This window comes from Hyla sarda, chromosome 1 (genome assembly GCF_029499605.1).
Source record: "Hyla sarda isolate aHylSar1 chromosome 1, aHylSar1.hap1, whole genome shotgun sequence".
In the NCBI taxonomy this organism is placed as follows: Eukaryota; Metazoa; Chordata; class Amphibia; order Anura; family Hylidae; genus Hyla; species Hyla sarda.
Genome location: NC_079189.1, coordinates 299,548,083 through 299,572,170, shown reverse-complemented (window position 1 = coordinate 299,572,170; position 24,088 = coordinate 299,548,083). Strand labels below are relative to the sequence as shown.

At 41.6% G+C, this 24,088-nt stretch overlaps 2 protein-coding genes across 5 annotated transcripts in view; both read right to left on the bottom strand.

Annotated features, from left to right (window-relative positions):
- LOC130305878 (cocaine- and amphetamine-regulated transcript protein-like) overlaps positions 1–1,250 on the bottom strand; it is a 32,182-nt gene extending 30,932 nt beyond the window's left edge. The window contains exon 1 of the mRNA XM_056552040.1: positions 1,092–1,250. Coding sequence (XP_056408015.1) covers positions 1,092–1,223 — 132 coding nt within the window. The 5' untranslated portion in view covers positions 1,224–1,250. The remainder of the gene's footprint in view (positions 1–1,091) is intronic.
- A 9,331-nt stretch (positions 1,251–10,581) lies between these two features.
- The window catches only part of LOC130269112 (survival motor neuron protein-like), an 86,501-nt gene continuing 72,994 nt past the window's right edge, over positions 10,582–24,088 (bottom strand). For all 4 annotated transcript variants that reach the window (XM_056518079.1, XM_056518080.1, XM_056518081.1 and 1 more), the window contains 2 exons: positions 12,744–12,818; positions 10,582–10,764 (listed from right to left, as the gene is read on the bottom strand). In XM_056518079.1, coding sequence (XP_056374054.1) covers positions 12,753–12,818 — 66 coding nt within the window. In that variant the 3' untranslated portion in view covers positions 10,582–10,764; positions 12,744–12,752. The remainder of the gene's footprint in view (positions 10,765–12,743; positions 12,819–24,088) is intronic.

Sequence of the window (24,088 nt, the reverse complement as noted above, 5' to 3'; positions counted from 1 at the left end):
AGTGACAGCACTAAAGTCACCTTTGTCACCACTCTGAAGAGTTAATCTAACATAACCATGAAGTTTTAAAAAAAGATCTTTTGAAAGCACTCTTTATCGGCTAACTGCGCACAATACCTAATTTAACTTCTTATTACTTTCCCATGCATACAGATAACTCTCCAAATTATAAAATACAATGACCAAATTCTCTCCAAATACAATGACTACATTCTCGCCAATAACTCTCCAAGCTCCACATTGGGGAGAATGTAGTCATTGTATTTGGAGAGAATTTGGTCATTGTATTTTATTCTCATAACTAGTGGTTCTACAGGATTAAAGGGCTTGTCCAGACAGTCAGTGTTTTTTTTATAGGTTGTTGGAGCTGTAGAAAGCATAGCAAATGTATATTACACAGCCCGCACCCAGTCTCCACTGTGGTACTCTTCTTTACTAGTTCCAGTGATGTTTGATGCAGACAGAAAGTGACCTTAGTGGGTATTTTCTGTCCACATGGAATGTCAAGAAAACCAGTAAAGGAGATAAACACGTTGAAGACTGGATGGTCATGAATATGGCCGCATTGGAGGAGTGGGCCTAGTAAGTAAACCTGTTTGGTATGTTCTTTGTAGCCCCAGCAACATTATAAAAAAAAAGTCTGCCTATAACTATAATGGTATTGGAAGAACTTTTCCTGCAAATGTACAATTTTTTATTGGCTGTGTATTGTAATAAAGCCATCTTTATTTAAGTTAATGGGTCTGATCTGCAATACCAGCCACAGCCCATGGTAAAGAGAAGCAATGGATCTGGAAAAAAGAAGTAGCTTTTTCTAGTACTGGGCACTCCATAATCAAGCAAACAAAATATCACCTCCTGTCCCTGTATGACATAGAGGTAGAATTAAGTTAAATGTAGTCTCTAAATTATGATAATCATATGGATAATGATGTGGTGTAAAATCAACAAAATAATGACAATTATGAATGGGAAACAACATTACAAGATCAACTGAAATGGAAAAAGATTACCAAGAGGACATCTAGAGGCATAAAGCAAAATTTCATGAAAGCTTCTTGAGTATATATACAGATGGAATTAAATCTTACCAGCTCCTTTTCTTCCTGGCTATTGTTGTCAGAGATTTCTACTGATCTAACTCCAATGGTCTCCTCACTGCATACAAGCAGCATTAATAGGGACACGGAGACATAGATGAGTGGAAGCCGACCGTTCAACATGGTTCAGGTCCAGTGGATCCCTCTTTTCTGAGCTGAGGTGTTGAATCTTCCTTTTATACCTCATCTCCACAAGTATTATTAAAACAACGTCATTCTAATTCTTCCTCCACCGGATTTGTTAATGTTTATTGTTTACACACACATCACCTCTCTTCCTGAAGCTCACGTTTTCTATTAACCCATTGACTTTACCAGAGATAACTTGAAATATATATTACGTGTTATTTAATATAAAGCATGACAGTCATCCCAGGGGCAGTCTCAATAGATTAAAAGGTGGGAGGTTTTGTAAGCATTGTATAATTAGAATCTATTACCCAATGCAAGACAGGTTAACCCTTCTGAGTGCATAGACCCACAAGTTCTTTATTGGCAACAAATACTGTTGTTGTAACATACAAATTGACTATAATAAAAATATTATTTTCTGTCATTATTGTGTATTTTTGAGTCTTTTCTCTTGCCAAAAGTGGCTTTGCTAGGGAGTGCCCAAAGTGTACAATTCTTCCCAAGTATACTCATATTTAACACAAGAAAAGATAAGTTAAAAACAACAAAAGTGCCTCAATCAATGGTGTATCCTTATAGGGATGGGTAGGCAGAAAATTTGCCCATGTGCGGGTGGGTGCTAATATGTTACTCTACCTTGGCCAGGCTAATTAGGTACAAAGCTAGAGCATTGAACTTACTTTGTGTTCCAGATAAAGGAAAGCTATGATATGAATATCCTTGCACAAGTGACTATTGGAGTCACCAACAATCCTGGAGATATGTCAATATTAGGTTCTGGGCACAATGAGTAATGAATAGTCCTCATATCATATGATAGTCCTAAAGGGACCAGAAGATGTGGAAATCATCAACAGAGATTTATATATTAATAGAATATTAAATGCATTTCATATAGGTAGGCTGGAACATTCAAAAGCTTAGAAATGTGCCTGTAACCAACGCTATTCTTAGGTTTTACAACAATTAGGTTGTGAAGGTCTTGAGACAACTAATTGCTTTTTCCCATTATGAGATGTGTCTTGCGTTACACCTTGGAAATGAGACCTTTTTGTAGCCATCAGTTGGGACTGAACCAGCTGATAGTAATTTCCATTGACAAGGGAGTGGATTGCTTTTTAATAAACTGACAGGTTTCAGCTGTTGTCTTGGCTTTCCTCGCCCTTTTGTACGTCTCATTCTTCATGTGTTAAATTATTTTTCCCTGTGTCATCTTACATTATTATACACAAAGTTATTTATGAGAGTATTTGTCTTGGTTTATTTGCATGTACAGTCATGGCTGTAAATGTTGGCACCCCTGAAATTTTTCAAGAAAATTAAGTATTTCTCTCAGAAAAGGATTGCAGTAACACATGTTTTGCTATACACGTGTTTATTCCCTTTGTGTGTATTGGAACTAAACCAAAAAAGGGAGGAAAAAAAGCAAATTGGCCATAATGTCACACCAAACTCCAAAAATGGGCTGGACAAAATTATTGGCACCCTTTCAAAATTGTGGAAAAATAAGATTGCTTCAAGCATGTGATGCTCCTTTAAACTCACCTGGGGAAAGTAACAGGTGTGGGCAATATAAAAATCACACCTGAAAGCAGATAAAAAGGAGAGAAGTTCACTTAGTGTTTGCATTGTGTGTCTGTGTGTGCCACACTAAGCATGGACAACAGAAAGAGGAGAAGAGAACTGTCTGAGGACTTGAGAACCAAAATTGTGGAAAAATCTCAACAATCTCAAGGTTACAAGTCCATCTCCAGAGATCTAGATTTGCCTTTGTCCCCAGTGTGCAACATTTTCAAGAAATTTGCAACCCATGGCACTGTAGCTAATCTCCCTGGGCATGGATGGAAGAGAAAATTTGATGAAAGGTGTCAAACGCAGGATAGTCCGGATGGTGGCTAAGCAGCCCCAAACAAGTTCCAAAGATATTCAAGCTGTCCTGCAGGCTCAGGGAGCATCAGTATCAGCGCAAACTATCCGTCGACATTTAAATGAAATGAAACGCTATGGCAGGAGACCCAGGAGGACCCCACTGCTGACACAGAGACATATAAAAGCAAGACTACATTTTGCCAAAATGAACTTGAGTAAGCCAAAATCCTTCTGAGAAAACGTCTTGTGGATAGATGTGAACAAGATAGAGCTTTTTGGTAAAGCACATCCTTCTACTGTTTACCAAAAACGGAATGAGGCCTACAAAGAAAAGAACACAGTACCTACAGTGAAATATGGTGGAGGTTCAATGATGTTTTGGGGTTGTTTTGCTGCCTCTGGCACTGGGTGCCTTGAATGTGTGCAAGGCATCATGAAATCTGAGGATTATAAACGAATTTTGGGTTGCACTGTACAGACCAGTGTCAGAAAGCTGGGTTTGCGTACGAGATTTTGGGTCTTCCAGCAGGACAATGACCCCAAACATAAATTAAAAGCACCCAGAAATGGATGGCAACAAAGCGCTGGAGAGTTCTGAAGTGGCCAGCAATGAGTCCAGATCTAAATCCCATTAAATACCTGAGGAGAGATCTTAAAATTGCTGTTGGGAAAAGGCGCCATTCCAATAAGAGAGACCTGGAGCAGTTTGCAAAGGAAGAGTGGTCCAACATTCCGGCTGAGAGGTGTAAGAAGCTTATTGATGGTTATAGGAAGCGACTGATTTCAGTTATTTTTTCCAAAGGGTGTGCAACCAAATATTAAGTTAGGGGTGCCAATAATTTTGTCCAGACCATTTTTGGAGTTTGGTGTGACATTATGTCCAATTAGCTTTTTTCCCACCTTTTTTGTTTTAGTTCCAATACACACAAAAGGAATAAACATGTGTATAGCAAAACATGTGTTACTGAAATCCTTTTCTGTGAGAAATACTTGTTTCTTGAAAATTTTCAGGGGTGCCAACATTTACGGCCATGACTGTATGGATTACTAGGGTTGCAACCAACATCTGGCGAAAATTTCATGTCAATAGAATCTTTGGAGATATATTTAGTAAGGAAAAGGCCGACATGTTCAATACTTATTTCACTCACTGTCTCCTGTAATTTGTAATACTTACTGGTAATGTGTAAATACAATGACCCCTTGACCTACGATGGCCCGACATAGGCTCAGAGGCCATCGCATGTTGAAGGCAGCATCAACATACGATGCTTTTTTATGTCGGGCCATTGCATAAACGGCTATCCAGCAGCACAGACTGCTTCAGCTGCCACCGGATAGCCATTTACGATGCCCTGTGAGCTCTGGTGATGGTCACTCCCCTGTCCTCAGGGCTCCGGCGCGTCCTCTTCAGGATCCTCTGCATCGGATTTGAGCATACATTTGACAAAAAAAACAGGATCCATACCAGCCAAACATATGCCAAAAGAACGTGATTTAGACACATAACTTGTGTCAAGTGAATGCTGGGTGAACAGTCCTCACAATGTAAACAGAAAACTTTAAAACAAATAGATAAAATTACAACTAATTTAAGAATAAATAATTTTAAATAAATGAAATAAAATTAATTTCTAAAAGTTCCTATGTACATGACACTTTGGTGACTGGTAATAATGATGCCCCCTGCAACAAGCACAATAACTATAGTTTTATATTCCTAATAAGTAGAAATTTGAAGTAAAAGATGGTATTATTGTTTAGTGATGTCTGGCTCTGTTTTGCGTTGTGCATGTTTTCGACAGGAGAAGATAACTAGTTGTGTGGTAAAAAATAACCTGTATTACGTTCATTTAAATCAATGCACACTCTGGGCTTATGATCCCACTGGACTCTCAAGACCATAATATAAACAGATTTAAAGCAACTGTGTCACCTAGATTTTCATATTTTTTACTGACTACAGACCGATACTAAAATATATTATTATTTTTTTTAATTTTTGGTAATATTATTTTAGTTTTAGTAGATTATTATGGTGGCTGCTATCTTGCCTGAGCTGTTTTTAACAGCATTTAGTGACATGTTCCAAACCCCATGGACATAGACACAATGAATATCTCCAGACCCTATTCTTTGTACACAGAGATGTTTATAAGTATGCTTTGTGACCTGTGCAGGGGTCATTCTAAGGAAAGGTGAGTCTGATATTCAATTGTTTTATCTATATACTGGTGTCACCTTTTGCTGTATTCATGTACAGTTGTACTTAGACTAGACAGTCGATAATTGTGCCAGATTTTTTAATTCAAATATCTTTTATTGACTTTTTCTGAAGTAGAAAGAATGTGGAAGACTCGAGGACATGCAGGTCCCTGGAAAGAAAGTAACTACAGAACAACAACAACAGTAACAGTCACAGGGCCCCATCATCCTAATACAGGAGCGATATCAATGGTATGTCTTAGCCCCTATCTTAAAGGGGTACTCCACTGGCCAGCGTTCGGAACTAAATGTTCTGAACGCTCATTTCGCGCTGCATGGGTCACGCCCTCTCCCATAGACTTGCATTGAGGGGGCGTGGTCACAACATCATGAGGGGTGTGGCCGACCCCTGCAGCTCGAAAACAGTATTTGAAACATTTAGTTCTGAATGCTGGCCAGTGGAGTACCCCTTTAAGGTAGAGTCCTGCAATTTGTCATAAAAGTGATCGCATGTCATGTGGCGTGTAAAGATCATTTGGGTATGCCTATCCTATCTAGCAGTAACACACACGTGGCAGAGAGATGCTACAATTTAATCAACTAAAGGTAGGTCTACAGATTACCACTACCTTGCAACCTCCAAGAGAAGGTGTAAAAACAATGGTAAGACTTGTGAATGAAAGAGATTGAAGCCTCAAGAAATCAAGAGCAGGGCCACCTTTGGACCCCATGCCACTGGATGCTCTAACATCCTGGTTAGGAGGAAATGGATGTCCCCCCACAACTGCTGCACAGCTGGACAAACCTATTAAATATACAAGAGAGCCAATCTGTACATTGCAACGCCAACACACCTAGGGTAAATGCTTGGTAAACATACGGGCGTGAAGTACAAGTGGTATAGAAGCTTGCAGAAGGACTCCAGCTGATTCAAGCAATGAGATAGCTTAGATAGCAGGGTGAAGACAGTAGTCCATTGTAAGGGAGATATTGATAGTCCTAAATCCTGTTCCCAATGCTCTTGGAGGGTCAACTACAGGGAGGGTAAAGTAGGTTGTGGTGAGTTGCATGCCATGGAAATTCCTCCTTTAGGAGTTAAATTTGTTATAACTAACGTTGCTAAATTGATTGTGTTTGATGGAAGAGATCTGAGAGTCCATGGCCATGTTTGATGAAAGAGATCTGAGAGGGTTAGCAACAGAGAGAAGCACATCGTCTATGAAGAGAGCAACGTGGTATTCAGAAGGACCAATTAGGCTTCTTTCACACTACAAAATTCTCAGTTTTTAAACATCCGTATGAAGTTCCGTCTGAAAACCAGCTGAAAACGGCAGTAACAAAATCCTATACGTCCGTTAGAAAATCCCATTATAGTCTATGGGATTTTCTAATAGCCGTTTGATCCCGTTATAGTCCTTTATTGATAACGGATGTTATTTTGTGACGGAAAATAGTAACGGGAGAAATAGTTCATGAACTATTTCTCCCGTTAACTATAACAGGTTCAAATGGCTATTAAAAAATCCCATAGACGTAATGGGATTTTCTAACGGACGTATAGGATTTTGTTACTGACGTTTTCAGCTGGTTTTCAGACGGAACTTCATGTGGATGTTTAAAAACGGAGAATTTTGTAGTGTGAAAGAAGCCTAAGGATACCCTCGATCTCCTGAGGGGTACTGATGTGCTGTGCAAGTGGCTTTATCACAAATGCAAAGATAAGGGGAGAAAGTGGACAGCCCTGTCTGGTGCCATTGGTGACAGAGAACTACTTTGAGATGGCACCTCCTGTAAAAACCCTCACAGAGGGCCTCGAGTACAAAACCATAATCGTGGATACACAGCTACAGTTACTGGTGTGGACAAAGAAGAAAATAGTCTATGCGGGTATAAATTTTATAGAGGTGGGAAAAAAGGTAAAGCCAGCCTCAGTTGGGTGTTAAATTTGCCACGTCATAAAGATTAAACTGTCAGAAAGTAGGAAAAATAGCGGTGGGTTACCCAGAGGTAGTGCAAAAGGTAGAGTCTACTGAGGGCCATAAAATGTGGTTAAAGTCTCCCACAACTACCGCTCTGAGTTGAAGAAGGCTGACCTCTGCGGCACGAAACGCAAAAACTAAATCAAATCAAAAATCTAATCCTATGATAATATAATGCACATTATTCAGATTGCAGAGCAAAACCAGATACCGGCTGTCTGCCTCTATGACTGGGTTAGGTGATCGCCAGTACAACATATCATTTATTGCAAGGTGCTGGAGCATGGTAAACATAAAGAAAGATTTGTGTTGTAGCTGGGCATCCTCTGTATGAAGGTGCATCTTTTTTTGAGGGGCAAACTGAGGAAGAATCAGATGCAGCAGATGAGGCCAGGTGACTTAGCAGGGCTGGTGCTGTGCTGGTGCTGTTACAACAGCAGAACCCTGCTAAGTCAGGTGCAGAAGACAGGAACACTGATACACAGCAGACTGGAACACAACAGACAGGAACACTGGAACACAGCAGACAGAGACAATGGCTGCAGAAACCTACAATATTGCTCAGGCACCACAGGAAAGGAGGCATGCTCTCTTAAAGGTGGTGCCTGCCAGTGATTGGAGGGTAATCGAATAGAAAGCGCACACTGGCCTTACAAGTCTCAGCCAGTGCTCGTGCGCAGCCCCTAGAGAGCAGAATTGAAACTGCCGCAATGGCAGAAGCTGCTGGAGAGAGACCAGAGAAGGAAGGTCAGGGTGCACAGCAAAGACATGGCACAGAGCAAGTCTCCTGATGCACGTAAGAGCTGGGACACATAGTATGCTGGCGCTTGCCAACCAGCAGCGTAACACGTCTCCTGCAAACAGAGTATGTCAGCATTGAGGTTCCTGTCTTTGGTCCAAGCCATAGACAGGTTAAATGGGTTAAATGGGGTGTTCAGTCTTTGCAATTGAGAGAGATCAGAGCGCCATAACAGTACTGTAAGCAGACAGCAATTGCACTGGGTTGGTAATACAAGGTGGGCCGTAGGAAAAGGCAGCAACATAAGTGGAAAACGACAAGTGGTTAATTTGACCATGTGACAGACACCAATGATAGTCAAGATAGACCACAAAAAGCTAAATAAGTTAAAATAGCAACACATAGGGCATTTGGGGTATGCCCAAAGCAGAGTATATCGGAGAATGTCCAACATACAGACGTCATAAGCTATTCCAGCAATAATAAGGCACAAAAAGGAACATACATACGGAACACTACAAGGCACTTGGTAACTGAAAAGTCCCGTGATAGCCCAGAGGTATTCAAACTGTCTTATGTTTCTTGTTAGTGACTGTTGTCCACTCTGAAGACAACTGGCAAGGGTGATGATTCATGGGATTTGACCCGACGGCAGGTCAGTGCAAAGGTTCCTGAAGGAGATTGTAAGGAGTGGAGGCCACAATTTTGGTGCCATTATACAGGGAAGCCCCATTTATAGGTGATGTTATGATCATGACGTTGTTGTGTACCCACTGCAAATTCTAAGCGTTTTGCTAGCGTGGCTGCAGACAAGTCCACAAAAATGGAGAGAAGGGTAAACCAATCCAGGAGTTGGGTTGAGTCTTCTTCTTGCAGTATCTTGCTGTGTATTTTCTGCAGTTTTTTTTTTTTTTTGCTAATCATTGACTTTAATGAGTAGGAAAATATGCAGCAGCATATATGCAGTAAAATACAGCATGGGTGAACCTACCCTAAAGGTATAAAATACAAGTGATGCAAAACCTTTCCCCCTATACTTTACATTAATCTTTGTATCTTCAGGTCTTTAGATTACCCCAGAAATATTTTTTTTTTTTTAGTGTTTACCTCTCTTTTTACCCTCAAGGATTCCACATCTTAACAATATGTTAATAGAAGAATATTATATGGTAGATCTTTCCAGACTTAAGTTGAAAGGTTTTGTATTAAACAAAAACTAATCACAGGAATTCTGAGTTAATGAAAAACAATGAAATCAGTTATTGGCCAAGAAGTGACTACAGAAAGCCATTGGCCAATGGTGCTGCAGGGAACTTGAAGACAGTTTATGATCAGTGGGGGTTTCGGCAGCAGGAGCCTTGATATCAGCTTAACATGGGGAAGGTTTTTTTTTAAACAAACATGGATTGCCCAAAGTGGATTATTGCTTTAAGAAGATGCATTGGCATTATGTATTTTGGGCAGAGATTAATGACAAAATTATAATAGAAATCGTTAACATAGAATTCCTTCATGATCTTTTATAACTAAAATCAAATAATGTGTAAAGAGCATCTCATTCATATGCCACTACTTATATACAGTATTTATACATTCTGAACAACTGTGTACTATACACACAAAACAGCATTTATCTGAATAACATTATAAAAGAGATTACTTCCTTTCTATCATACCTGACAATTTAATCCCTCAGTATAAACACACATGTGGCTTCTCTGATGTATCATTCATGCTGTTTGTTTATGTAAAAGATACAAAATTGAAAATGGAAAGGATTCATGTTTACATAATCTGGCTCTATCTATGAGAAAAAGCACGGGTCACTGATGATGCATCAATGCTAATCCTATCTTTCTCCATTGATCACTTAAAGGGGTACACCAGCAAACGTTTTTTTATTTATCCCATATGCCTGGGCTACCACTATTAAAATAATAAACTTTAAAGCTTACCTTCTGCCGCACTCTCGATGCCGCCGATGTTGGTCTCCAGTCCTTGCGCCCCAGTCTGCTTCCTGGTTTTGAGGCCGGACAAGTCACACGGCACTGAGCAATGTACCACCTCAGCAGATGATAGGCCGAGCGTCAATGTCATGTAAAGGGCTCTGGCCCGGCCTTCTTCCTGGTGCCCGGGTTCATTACATGACACTGACGCTTAGGCTTCCTTATCACAATGACCCTGATTGACAGATCTCCCTATACCCGAATATGGAGAGATTTATCATGATGGGAGCATTCCAATAACTCAGAGTCCCATTTCTGGCCAAAGTTATCACTATGATTCCTCTGAAACAGCTCAGCCATTCTGAATGAATCATATATTGTTGTGATAAAGGAAGCCTCCCAGTGTTTCATGCTGCCTGTGGTTCCATGAAACTAGTAACAGGTTCTCTATGATGACAAATTTCACATTTGTATCCATTCAGACTGTAAATGAAACATAATCACATTCATCTTGTAGGTGAATGAATATAGATGGCAGGTGAGAAGATAACCACACACACATATATATATATATATATATATATATATATATACCATAATGAATAAGCAGATAACTGGAAATAATTTTTATTTTGTTATAGCACTTCAGATTTTTTTTTGTATCTGGGTTTCTCAACATCTGTGAGTATTTATAAGGAGTAGGGTAAAGGGAAGCGGAGGAGGCTATCCATAGGGGCATAGAGGAACCTAGTGAAGCATCCTGCCTTCTCCATGGGAGAGATAATCCTTTTATCCTGGAAGCAAACAGAAATACAGGCATTAAATACACTAAGCACAATCGAATGTTGTCTGCAAAGGATACTAACAAAATTACCAAATCTATGGTATTCATTTACTGAAAAAAAACTAGCTCCATTAGAGCCATTACTGTCTTAATAGTATGTTTAGACCCTATTGTGTGTAGACAAGGTGGAAAATCAACCCTGATATCCCATTTGAATAGACTAGCCCTCAAATACAAAATTTCCTTCCGTTCACACGTACAGGATCTGCTGCATATTTTGTGCAGCTGATTTTGCTACCCATTAACTTTAATGGAAGCAAAAATGCATCAAAAATATGCAGCAGATCCTTTATGTGTGAACGTACCCTAAATGTACAAATAGGACATATATTGAATCAGAAGTTAGATTTGTTTTTCAGCTCTGTTTCGGGTCTATTCTGGGCCACATGACAGGAGCTCAGACTAGCTGCACCTTACTGTGGGTTATGTGTGCACTCTCTATATACATTCCAGTGGAAGAATAGATTTGGGTTCTCATTGAATAGAGAAAGTGACATCCACTATACACATAACACACAGTGGCCCAGATTTATCAAACTGTGTGAGAGAAAAAATTGAGTGATTTTCCCACAGCAACCAATCACAGCTCAGCTTTCACTTTACCACAGCTCATTAGCTGAGCTGTGATTGGTTGCTGTGGCTAAATAACAAAAAAATTTCTCTCACACAGTTTGATAAATCTGAGCCAGTAAGTTTCATCGAGTCAAGTGGACCAGGGCCAGGCAGAAACAAAGCAGATGACTAATCTAATTAAAGAATGGCTATAAAATGGACTACACTGCTGTTACGCCGAGCGCTCCGGGTCCCCGCTCCTCCCCGGAGCGCTCGCTTCACTCTCCCCGCGGCAGCGCTCCGGTCACGTCCTCTGACCCGGGGCGCTGCGATTCCGCTGCCAGCCGGGATGCGATTCGCGATGCGGGTAGCGCCCGCTCGCGATGCGCACCCCGGCTCCCCTACCTGACTCGCTCTCCGTCTGTTCTGTCCCGGCGCGCGCGGCCCCGCTCCCTAGGGCGCGCGCGCGCCGGGTCTCTGCGATTTAAAGGGCCACTGCGCCGCTGATTGGCGCAGTGGTCCCAATTAGTGTGTTCACCTGTGCACTTCCCTATATCACCTCACTTCCCCTGCACTCCCTTGCCGGATCTTGTTGCCTTAGTGCCAGTGAAAGCGTTCCTTGTGTGTTCCTTGCCTGTGTTTCCAGACCTTCTGCCGTTGCCCCTGACTACGATCCTTGCTGCCTGCCCCGACCTTCTGCTACGTCCGACCTTGCTTTTGCCTACTCCCTTGTACCGCGCCTATCTTCAGCAGCCAGAGAGGTGAGCCGTTGCTAGTGGATACGACCTGGTCACTACCGCCGCAGCAAGACCATCCCGCTTTGCGGCGGGCTCTGGTGAAAACCAGTAGTGGCTTAGAACCGGTCCACTAGCACGGTCCACGCCAATCCCTCTCTGGCACAGAGGATCCACTACCTGCCAGCCGGCATCGTGACAACTGCAATATATATTGTGGAGGTGGCTAACTGGTCAAAGAATAAAATTCCTACTGGGGGTGCCCTTTAGACTTAAAGGCTATAGACACCATTGAATTGAATTTTTTATTGTTGATTTGTTTCCTGAATGTAAAATGAAGCAACTTTATAAATAATATTCATTATAATTTGTCAATCATTTAGCTGCTGCTCAGAGAAAAATCGATGAAATTGACTTTCTGCTTTCTTGGTATTAAAGATAACAGCAGGGAGGAAGAGTGAGGTACACATCAGCTCAAAGTATGGACAGAAAAAGAGAGTCCTTGGAGGGAAGCTAACATAGAAAGCACAACATATCAGGGGAGAATCTCATGTGTACAAGTGTATCTATAAAAATCAAAGGTCATACATTCAACCTCTCCCGGGAAGTGTTTAAGCCTTTGTGGAAGTGAAAATTTGCTCACCTGATCATACTATTTTCTTCTCGATCCTTTTTTGAGGTTGGGTCTCAAAGCTTCAGCACGACCCTGTTTTAGCCCCTACACAGCAAGCAAATGACTGTTATTAGTAGGTTAATAAAGCATTGTTTAAAGCATTGCTTTTTAAGTTGTAAAGTGGGCAGCACCAGTAAGGCGGCCCCTAGTTGCTGTTGAGGCACAGCTAGGGAGGTAATATTCACAGAACTGATTATGAGCGGCACAGTCCTTTCTATATCTGCAGCAATATCTAATACAGCAACATAACTGATTCATTATACAGAATTCAGGAGGTAAATAAATGGTAAATCGACCAATAATTTATATTTTGACTTCGATTTCCACCACAGATGGTGAGGCCCAGGTGTTGCCCTGATCTTTCTGGTGAGGCTCCAGTAAAAAATTGAAAAGCCCTTATTTAGAGCATTTAGAAGAGGGAAGGGAAAAGTAATATACAGAATAACACCAATGAATTTAAATAAAATTTTAATAGGAACATTGAAAATTGTCCGGTTTAGAGGATATGCCCGTGATAACATGCTAAGGACAGCAGAGATGTCAGCATCACTTATCCCCAGCGCACGGTAATCTCCACAGGAAACAAGCAAGAAAAGAACAGGAACCAGCGCTGAAATATCTTCAGATTTATTGGAGGTTAAAACACAGGAAAGGATTAACACACATACCGACACGCGGAGATGGCAGTAAGGCGTTTCAGGTCACATGACCCCCGTCAGACTGAAGATCTGAAGATATTTCAGCGCTGGTTCCTGTTCCTTTCTTGCTTGTGTCCTTTTTTAAGATTCATTGTTCTGCTCCATCACAGGGGAAGAGTAAAGAAAATAACAATATGGCCAGATCACTTATGTGCCAGACAAGAATGGTGCTCAAGAGATCCCATAGAGAGCATAGTGTCTGGCATTTAAAGGGGTACTCCGGCCATAAGACATCTGATCCCCTATCCAAAGGATAGGAGATAAGATGTCCAATCGCAGGGGTCCCCCCACAATCTGTCATGCAGCACCCACCTGTCTCAGCTGCACGGGGCGACGATAGCTCCGTGTCTGAAGACTCACGACCATGGGGCCAGAGTATAGTGACATCTCGACTCTGCCCCCTTGTGACTTGATGCCCCCTCCCATAGGCTTGCATTGAGGGGGCGGGGTGTGACGTCACAAGGGGGCTGAGTCGTAATGTCACGATACTCTGGCCCCGTGGTCGTGTAAATTCAGACACGGAGCTATCGTTACTCCGTGCAGCTGAGACAGGTGGGTGCTGCATGAGAGATTGAGGGGGTCCCCAGCAGTGGGACCTCCGCTATCAGACATCTTATCCCCTATCCTTTGGATAGGGGATAAGATGTCTTAGGGCCAGAGTATCCCTTTAAGCACACAATACAGTGCAGCATGTATGTAACTTTGCTACTTTTGCACAATTACAGGAAAAGGGAAAGTGTTTGGGTTGCCACATTCTGCGTTTCATAACTTATTTAGTTTTCTGATGACATAGCTTATATATGCTGAACGACATTTATTTCTTGACAAAATTTACTTATGTGGTCAACAATATTGGTACCCCTAAACATTAAGTTCACCATATTAAATATCTCCTGAAATAAAATGTTTAATAAAACAGATTGGATATACAGTATAAAAACTCACATATTTGATACAGAAAAGCATAAACACAAAAATAACAGACCCTTGACAGAGTAAAAGAAAAATTATTCCCTAATGCTGCCTCCATTAGAGAGAGGGGTGGAGTCTCATCACTGCAGTTAATCAGGCAGCAGGTGCTGAAGTTCACCCAGATGAGCCGTCTAGACTCCTAAGTGGGTTGGGATCAGTTCACATTATGTGCAGTTTTGAGTTGTTCTCTTTTTTAAAGTATGGAGTTCTTCTTTAACCCCTAGACGACACAGAGCATAAATGTATGTCATGGCCATCTGGTACTTAATGCACCATAGCATACTTTTACGCCCTGCAGTGTTAACAGTCTATGATTAAGGCATCTAAAGGGTTAATGGCGGACTTTGCATGGATCGCTCGCTTCATAGACAGAAAGGGTCTATTCACACAGCAGAATTTCCGCATGCGGAATTTCTCCTCAAATAAAAGCCAATAGACTACTATGGGATTACGCACTCCCATTCACACTTCTGAATTTCCGCTTGAATTTCACCTCAAATGGAAGCCCAATAGACTTCTGTGGGATTCAACATTTCTGAATTTCTGCACAAAGTCCGCCACATTTCCAAACCAATTCCACACAAAATCTGCACAAGCCAGAAACCACCCAAGGAGGCAGAAGCGGAATTGGTGCAGAAATTCTGCCCGTGTGAATGGAACCTTAGTGACTTCTATTAGGAGGACTGCTACAGGATTCTGCTGCTCTGTGCACGTGGCGGAATTTCCGTGCCAGATGTTTCCAGAATGGAAATTCCATTTTCTGCGTCTGCACGTTCATTCTTTGTGTGAGTCTATGAGATAGCCCTTTGCTATGCAGTCCAAGCACCGGCATATTATGATAGATTCTCCGTACGGACATTCCGTAGTGTTAACATACCCTAAAATGTCAGAATTGCTGATTTTTGATCATATATCAGAAACAGCTGTATAAAAAGTGATAAAAATCCCATCACATCAAAAGAAAAGTAGTACCGATAAAAACTACAGATCATGGCGCCAAAAATTAGCCCTATATAGGAAAAAAGTTAACGTGGTCAGAATAGAACAATTTTAGTGATATTTATCTTTTTAAAAAAACGTTTGACATTTGTAAAAAGTAGTACAATAATAAAAAAAAAGCTATGTAAATATGGAGCTATCAAAGAAATATCCAAGTCAGATCAACTAAAACCCATGGGGATTATTTATCAAAGAATTTAGACAGTTTTTTCCCCGTCTAAAATTGTCAATCAAAAAGTCGCAGTCTAAATACGTGTAACTTTTTCGCGACTTGTGCTTTAGAGGATTTTTAGAACATGATGCATTCTAGTCTATTTTAGAAGGGAAAATGCATTGGTGCTGAATTTATCAACTGCAACTTTTTGGCGAAAAGTCGCATCGGCCGAAAGTACGCTGAAATGTCAGACTATACTGAAGCCGGTTTAAATAAAGTCTAAACCGTGTGCCGGATTTATCAAGAGCCGTGCGACTTTTGATAAATTAGGCACACAATAGACCAGCCTTACGCTTTGTAGGTTGGTCTATATTGATGCGGGAAATAGACATCTTTGATAAATCTCCCCCAATATTTGTTAAATATGCTTTAACCCCTTAAGGACCAGGCCATTTTACACCTTAAGGACCAGAGCGTTTTTTGCAATTCTGACCACTGTCACTTTAAACATTAATAACTCTGGAATGCTTTTAGTTATCATTCTGATTCCGAGATTGTTTTTTCGTGACATATTCTACTTTAACTTAGTGGTAAAATTTTATGGTAACTTGCATCCTTTCTTGGTGAAAAATCCCAAAATTTGATGAAAAAAATGAAAATTTTGCATTTTTCTAACTTTGAAGCTCTCTGATTGTAAGGAAAATGGATATTCAAAATAAAACATTTTTGGGTTCACATATACAATATGTCTACTTTATGTTTGCATCATAAAATTTATGAGTTTTTACTTTTGGAAGACACCAGAGGGCTTCAAAGTTCAGCAGCAATTTGGAAATTTTTCACAAAATTTTCAAACTCCCTATTTTTCATGGACCAGTTCAGGTTTGAAGTGGATTTGAAGGGTCTTCATATTAGAAATACCCCATAAATTACCCCATTATAAAAACTACACCCCCCAAAGTATTCAAAATGACATTCAATAAGTGTATTAACCCTTTAGGTGTTTCACAGGAATAGCAGAAATGTGAAGGAGAAAATTCACAATCTTCATTTTTTACACTCGCATGTTCTTGTAAACCCAATTTTTTAATTTTTGCAAGGGGTAAAAAGGAGAAAATTTTTACTTGTATTTGTAGCCCAATTTCTCTCGAGTAAGCACATACCTCATATGTCTATGTTAATTGTTCGGCGGGCGCAGTAGAGGGCTCAGAAGGGAAGGAGCGACAAATGGTTTTTGGGGGGCATGTCACCTTTAGGAAGCCCCTATGGTGCCAGGACAGCAAAAAAAAACACATGGCATACCATTTTGGAAACTAGACCCCTCGGGGAACATAACAAGGGGTAAAGTGAACCTTAATACCCCACAGGTGATTCACGACTTTTGCATATGTAAAAAATAAAAAAAATGTTTTACCTAAAATGCTTGGTTTCCCAAAAATGTTACATTTTTAAAAAGGATAATAGCAGAAAATAGCCCCCAAAATTTGAAGCCCAATTTCTCCCGATTCAGAAAACACCCCATATGGGGGTGAAAAGTGCTCTGCTGGCGCACTACAGGTCTCAGAAGAGAAGGAGTCACATTTGGCTTTTTGAAAGCAAATTTTGCTCTGGGGGCATGCCGCATTTAGGAAGCCCCTATGGTGCCAGAACCGCAAAAAAAAACCACATGGCATACCATTTTGGAAACCAGACCCCTCGGGGAACGTAAAAAGGGGTAAAGTGAACCTTAATACCCTACAGGTGTTTCACGACTTTTGCATCTGTTAAAAAAAAAAAAAATTCTTACCTAAAATGCTTGGTTTCCCAAAATTTTTACATTTTTAAAAAGGGTAATAGCAGAAAATACCCCCCAAAATTTGAAGCCCAATTTCTCCCGCTTCAGAAAACACCCCATATGGGGGTGAGAAGTGCTCTGCTGGCGCACTACAGGTCTCAGAAGAGAAGGAGTCACATTTGGCTTTTTGAAAGCAAATTTTGCTCTGGGGGCATGCCGCATTTAGGAAGCCCCTATGGTGCCAGGACAGCAAAAAAAAACACATGGCATACCATTTTGGAAACTAGACCCCTCGGGGAACGTAACAAGGGGTAATGTGAACCTTAATACCCCACAGGTGATTCACAACTTTTGCATATGTAAAAAAAAAAAAAAAAATTTTTACCTAAAATGTTGGTTTCCCAAAAATTTTAGATTTTTAAAAAGGGTAATAGCAGAAAATACCCCCCATAATTTGTAACACAATTTCTCCCGAGTACGGCGATACCCCATATGTGACCCTAAACTGTTGCCTTGAAATACGACAGGGCTCCAAAGTGAGAGCGCCATGCGCATTTGAGGCCTAAATTAGGGATTGCATAGGGGTGGACATAGGGGTATTCTACGCCAGTGATTCCCAAATAGGGTGCCTCCAGCTGTTGTAAAAGTCCCAGCATGCCTGGACAGTCAGTGGCTATCTGGCAATACTGGGAGTAGTTGTTTTGCAACAGCTGGAGGCTCCGTTTTGGAAACAGTGGCGTACCAGACGTTTTTCATTTTTATTGGGGAGGGGAGGGGGGCTGTGTAGGGGTATGTGTATATGTAGTGTTTTTTTACTTTTTATTTTATTTTTTGTGGTAGTGTAGTGTTTTTAGGGTACAGTCACACGGGTGGGGGTTCACAGTAGTTTCTCGCTGGCAGTTTGAGCAGCGGCAGAAAATTTGCCTCAGCTCAAACTTGCAGCCGGATACTTACTGTAATCCTCCGCCCATGTGAGTGTACCCTGTACATTCACATTGGGGGGGGGGGGGGGGGGAACATCCAGCTGTTGCAAAACTACAACTCCCAGCATGTACGGTCTATCAGTGCATGTTGGGAGTTGTAGTTTTGCAACAGCTGGAGGCTCCGTTTTGGAAACGGTGGCGTACCAGACGTTTTTCATTTTTATTGTAGGGGTATGTGTATATGTAGTGTTTTTTTACTTTTTATTTTATTGTGTGTTAGTGTAGTGTTTTTAGGGTACAGTCACACCGGCGGGGGGTTCACAGTAGTTTCTCGCTGGCAGCTTGAGTTTTGCAACAGCTGGAGACACACAGGTTGTGAAACACCGAGTTTGGCAACAAACTCAGTCTTTTGCAACCAGTGTGCCTTCAGCTGTTGCAAAAGCTACAACCCCCAGCATGTACGGACAGCGGAAGGGCATGCTGGGTGTTGTAGTTATGCAACAGCGGGAGGCATACTACTTTGGCTGGGGATGCTGGGGATTGTAGTTATGCAACAGCTGGAGACACACTGGTTTGCTACTTAACTCAGTGTGCCTTCAGCTGTTGCAAAACTACAACTCTCAGCAGTCACCGACAGCCAACGGGCATGCTGGGAGTTGTAGTTATGCAACCACCAGATGCACCACTACAACTCCCAGCATGCACTTAAGCTGTTTGTGCAAGCTGGGAGTTGTAGTTACACAACAGCTGAAGGTACATTTTTCCATAGAAAGAATGTGCCTCCAGCTGTTGCAAAACCATAAGTCCCAGCATCCCCATAAGTGCATGCTGGGAGTTGTGGTGGTCTGCCTCCTCCTGTTGCATAACTACAGCTCCCAGCATGCCCTTTTTGCATGCTGGGAGCTGTTGCTAAGCAACAGCAGGAGGCTGTCACTCACCTCCTGCTGCTGCTTGATCGCCGCACAGGTCAGTCCCGCTGCCGCCGCCGTCGTCGCTCCTGGGGCCCCGATCCCAACATTAACGCCGGGGATCGGGGTCCCCAGCACCAGGGGTGCACGTCCCGCACCCGCTCACGTCCTCCGGAAGAGGGGCGGAGCGGGTGCGGGAGTGACACCCGCAGCAGGCGCCCTGATTCGTCGGCCGGTAATCCGGCCGACGAATCAGGGCGATCGTGAGGTGGCACCAGTGCCACCTAACCCCTGTTGGCTCTGGCTGTTCGGGGCCGTCTCTGACGGCCCCGATCAGCCAGTAATTCCGGGTCACCGGGTCACTGGAGACCCGATTGACCCGGAATCGCCGCAGATCGCTGGACTGAATTGTCCAGCGATCTGCGGCCATCGCCGACATGGGGGGGCATAATGACCCCCCTGGGCGATATGCCGCGATGCCTGCTGAACGATTTCAGCAGGCATCGGGCACTGGCTCCCCTCCGGCTAGCGGCAGGGGGCCGGGAAAGGACAGGACGTACTCCTACGTCCTCGGTCCTTAAGGACTCGGAAACGGGGGCGTAGGAGTACGTCCATTGTCCTTAAGGGGTTAAAATACAATGTCCTCTAGAATTGTCAATGCATGTCCCATATGTCCCCCCCCCCCCCCATTGCTATTACTGCATCTGTTAACCTAAGCCAACTTGTGTTGTTTTCTTGTTCGTTTGTTTCCATGGTTGCACACATCTGTGTTGGAGGATTTGGTATTTTTAAGCATATCAAATCATTTTTTTGTAGTAGAGCCGACTGGGATACTTTTGTGTTTCTTGATGAGCTCCACTGTAATCTTCTACATCTGTTAGGGCTCGTCCACATATGTCCGGCCTCAGTCATCTCTTTCCTCCGTTGCTTGCTAAAAAGCACCGGAGGGAAACTGATGCTAAAACTGATTCCATTTATTTGAATGGGAAAGTTCACAATCATCTGATGTCTCAATTTGGATGGTTAGACTTGCCAGACGGCACCAGACAGGGGAACTCAGCAAGCAGCCGCCGTCCAGAAACAATGGACGCCGGATGCTAAACAACTGATGACAACTAATGCCTGTTATCATTAGTAGTGGAATCAGTTGCGTCAAGATTTAGGCTGAGTTCCCCTTTGCTGGACACCGGACATATGTGAACCCAGCCTAACACGACCATCATTTTAATTGTATTGACCCACACAATAAATATACTGGGGGAAATTTATCAAGGGATTTAGACATTTAGGGATTTAGACATTTTCTGCGATAGTTCGGTGCAATAAAATGCATGCACGTTGCATGCAACCTTTTTTGCTGCTTAGCAGATTTTTAAGAAATCACTGTTGACAGTCAAATCTGTCTTTGCAGATGCAGTGGTCAGGAATTTATCATTGTGACTTTTTGGGATAAAAAGTCACAAACCACTCGTTTTGGCCCAAGCCATTACTAGCCAAGGACTGCATTAGCCAAGGACCATAGAAAAATTAATAGGCACAGGCAAATGGTTTAACCCCTAGAGGACACACAGACCTAACATGTGTCTCTCTTTATGGTACAAAACTAAAACTTCCAGCATGCTGTGACAGAAAGGACATGCTGGGTATTGTAGTTTTGCTACAGTAGAAGAATCACAGGTTGGGGCTTGCTGCACCAACATGTGTTTCTCTATATGGTACAAAACTACAACTCCCAGTAGGCCCCGAGTTTTAATAAATGTAAGTTACCGTCTTTTCCCATTTTACAAATAACAATAAACATTAAAGTTAAACAAATAAATAAACATATGGTACAAAAGAGGTGTATGTGTACTCACCGCTCAGTACAGGTCACTGCATTCCGGGGTCTGGCTCACGGGAAGCTGGGTCTCAGTGTGAACGCCTCTAGGTAGCGCTCAGAGGCTCCACGCTGAGACCCAGCTTCCCGTGACCCGGACCCCGAAACACAGTGACATGTATTGAGCAGTGAGTGCACATACACCCCTTTTGTACCATATTTATTGATACTTTATCTTCAGTATATGCACCCCGCCAGAGGCACTCATACAGATCGCCGAGGTGTGCCCTCCCATTTCTGTCTTGTATACCAAATAAATAAATATTTGGTTTTGCCACATGATAATTGTTTAAATCAAATTTTATTGGTCCCGTGTACTGACCAGACTTAACATAAAAAAAAATATATATATATATACCAATATCCAAATTTGCTGATTTTTGGTCATATCACATTGCCAAAAATATTAACAAATGTCACATATACGCAAAAATTGTACTGTTAAAAACTACAGATCATGGCGCAAAAAATTAGCCCTCATACAACCCTGTATATGGAAAAATAAGAAAGTTATAGACTCCCTAGAGGGTCAATAATACAATACAGCAACATGCATAAATGAACACAGCCAATTTTTCTTTTCAGTTTGAAATTGGATGTGCTAAGGTAATTTTCCCTAGCGGTGTATTGCTAAGACAAATTTATCATCTGCTCTGTGCCACTTCATAAATTTAATGCAAGTCAGCACTTTTACAACTTAACATTATTGACTGTAAAAAAACATCCACCACAGACAACAATGATAAATTCTCCCCAAAGTGTCAGTTTTACCTTGAAGTTCACAGGGTAAGGGGGGAAAAAACTAAAATACAAAAATGAAAATTGGCTGTGTCCTCAAAGCCAAAATGGGTTGTGTCCCTAAGGATGAAACAGTGCTGTGTCATTAAGGGATTAAAGGGGTACTCCAGTGGAAAACTTTTTTTTTTTTTTTATCAACTGGTGCCAGAAAGTTAAACAGATTTGTAAATTACTTCTATTAAAAAATCTTAATCCTTCCAGTACTTATTAGCTACTGAATACTACAGAGGAAATTCTTTTCTTTTTGGAACACAGAGCTCCACAGTGCTCTCTGCTGACATCTCTGTCCATTTTAGGAACTGTCCAGAGCAGCATATGTTTTCTATGGGGATTTGCTCCTACTCTGGACAGTTCTTAAAATGGACAGAGATGTCACAGAGAGCACTGTGGTCATGATGTCAGCAGAGAGCTCTGTGTTCCAAAAAGAAAATACTTTCCTCTGTAGTATTCAGCAGCTAATAAGTACTGGAAGGATTAAGATTTTTTAATAGAAGTAATTTACAAATCTATTTAACTTTCTGGCACCAGTTGATTAAAAAAAAAAAAGTTTTCCAACGGAGTACCCCTTTAACCTGTTAAGGACCAAGGGCGTAAACTTACGCCCCTAGTCCCGCTCCCGTGATATAACGCGGGGTTACACGGTAACCCCGCATCATATCACGGCGGGCCCAGCGTCATTGTGAAGCCAGGACCCGCCGCTAATAGCGCGCGGCACTGATCGCGGTGCCGTGTACTATTAACCCTTTAGCCACGCGCTCATTTTAACCGTATGGACCTAGAGAATAAAGAAAAGGTGTAATTTGTAACAACAAAATGTACTACGTAGAAACGGAAGCCCCCAAAAGTTACAAAATGGCATTTTTTTTTCAATTTTGTCGCACAATGATTTTTTTTTCCGTTTCGCCGTAGATTTTTGGGTACAATGACTGATGTCATTACAAAGTAGAATTGGTGGCGCAAAAAATACGCCATAATACGGATTTTTAGGTGCCAAATTGAAAGAGTTATGATTTTTTAAAGGTAAGGAGGAAAAAACGAAAGTGCAAAAAACGAAAAACGCCTGGTCCTTAAGGGGTTAAGCCAAGTGAAAATCTTTGGGGAGAGTTGTAATCTGCTATTGTTAAAAGGAATGCTGTAAACATTCAACAGCTTGGGAGAATTGCAGAGGAAGAAATTACCAGCACACAGGTTCAAGAAACTCACAGATGGCTACAAAAACATTTGGCTACTGACATTGTTGCCAAAAGCTGTGCCACAAAATACCTGTGCCATATATTATGTTTATTCCTAAATTATTTTTAGAGATGGGTGCATGTAAGCTGTGCCACAAAATACCTGTGCCATATATTATGTTTATTCCTAAATTATTTTTAGAGATGGGTGCATGTAAGCTGTGCCACAAAATACCTGTGCCATATATTATGTTTATTCCTAAATTATTTTTAGAGATGGGTGCATGTAAGCTGTGCCACAAAATACCTGTGCCATATATTATGTTTATTCCTAAATTATTTTTAGAGATGGGTGCATGTATGTTGACAGTTCACAAAAGCAAGGTCCAGCAAGAGGATCTTCATTCATTTTTTTAAACTTTATTAAACATGTATTCTCAATAGGATACATGTAGCATTCTCATACATTAAGTCCGAAACGTATCAGTCTGATGGTCATGTTTCCAGCGGAAATAAGGTCTTATTTATACCTGCTGAATAACGGAAAATCATTTTAATAAAGATCGTGGTGCTGGACCTTGCTTTCCTGGATATTAAACCTTGGATTTTATTACTCTAGGTGGGTCTGTGCCAGTGGATCTCATTCGGGAGAAGTGGGTGAGCAGATCTACAAATTGCGTCTTGAAGAAAGGTCATCAATAACTTTTGTCTTGAAAACCCCTTCAACAATCAAGGGTGCCAATAATGTTGACCATGTCTAGTACATAAAACATATTAATTAACTTTTTGTACAATAAATTTTCATGGAAACAATATTTTTGTTCTGCTTTAGCTTTTTTTTTTTTTTTAAACATGTATTTTAATCCTGCTAGGTGACTTAAAGGGGTACTCTGACCCTAGACAGAACATTGGGTTTGGGAAGTCGTGGTGTCACGCAACTCCCCCTTCATTCATTTCTATGGGAGGAGGCATGACGGCCACCACGCCCCCTTTTATAGACATGAATGGAGGCGTCGCATGATTACAATGGCCGCCCAAACC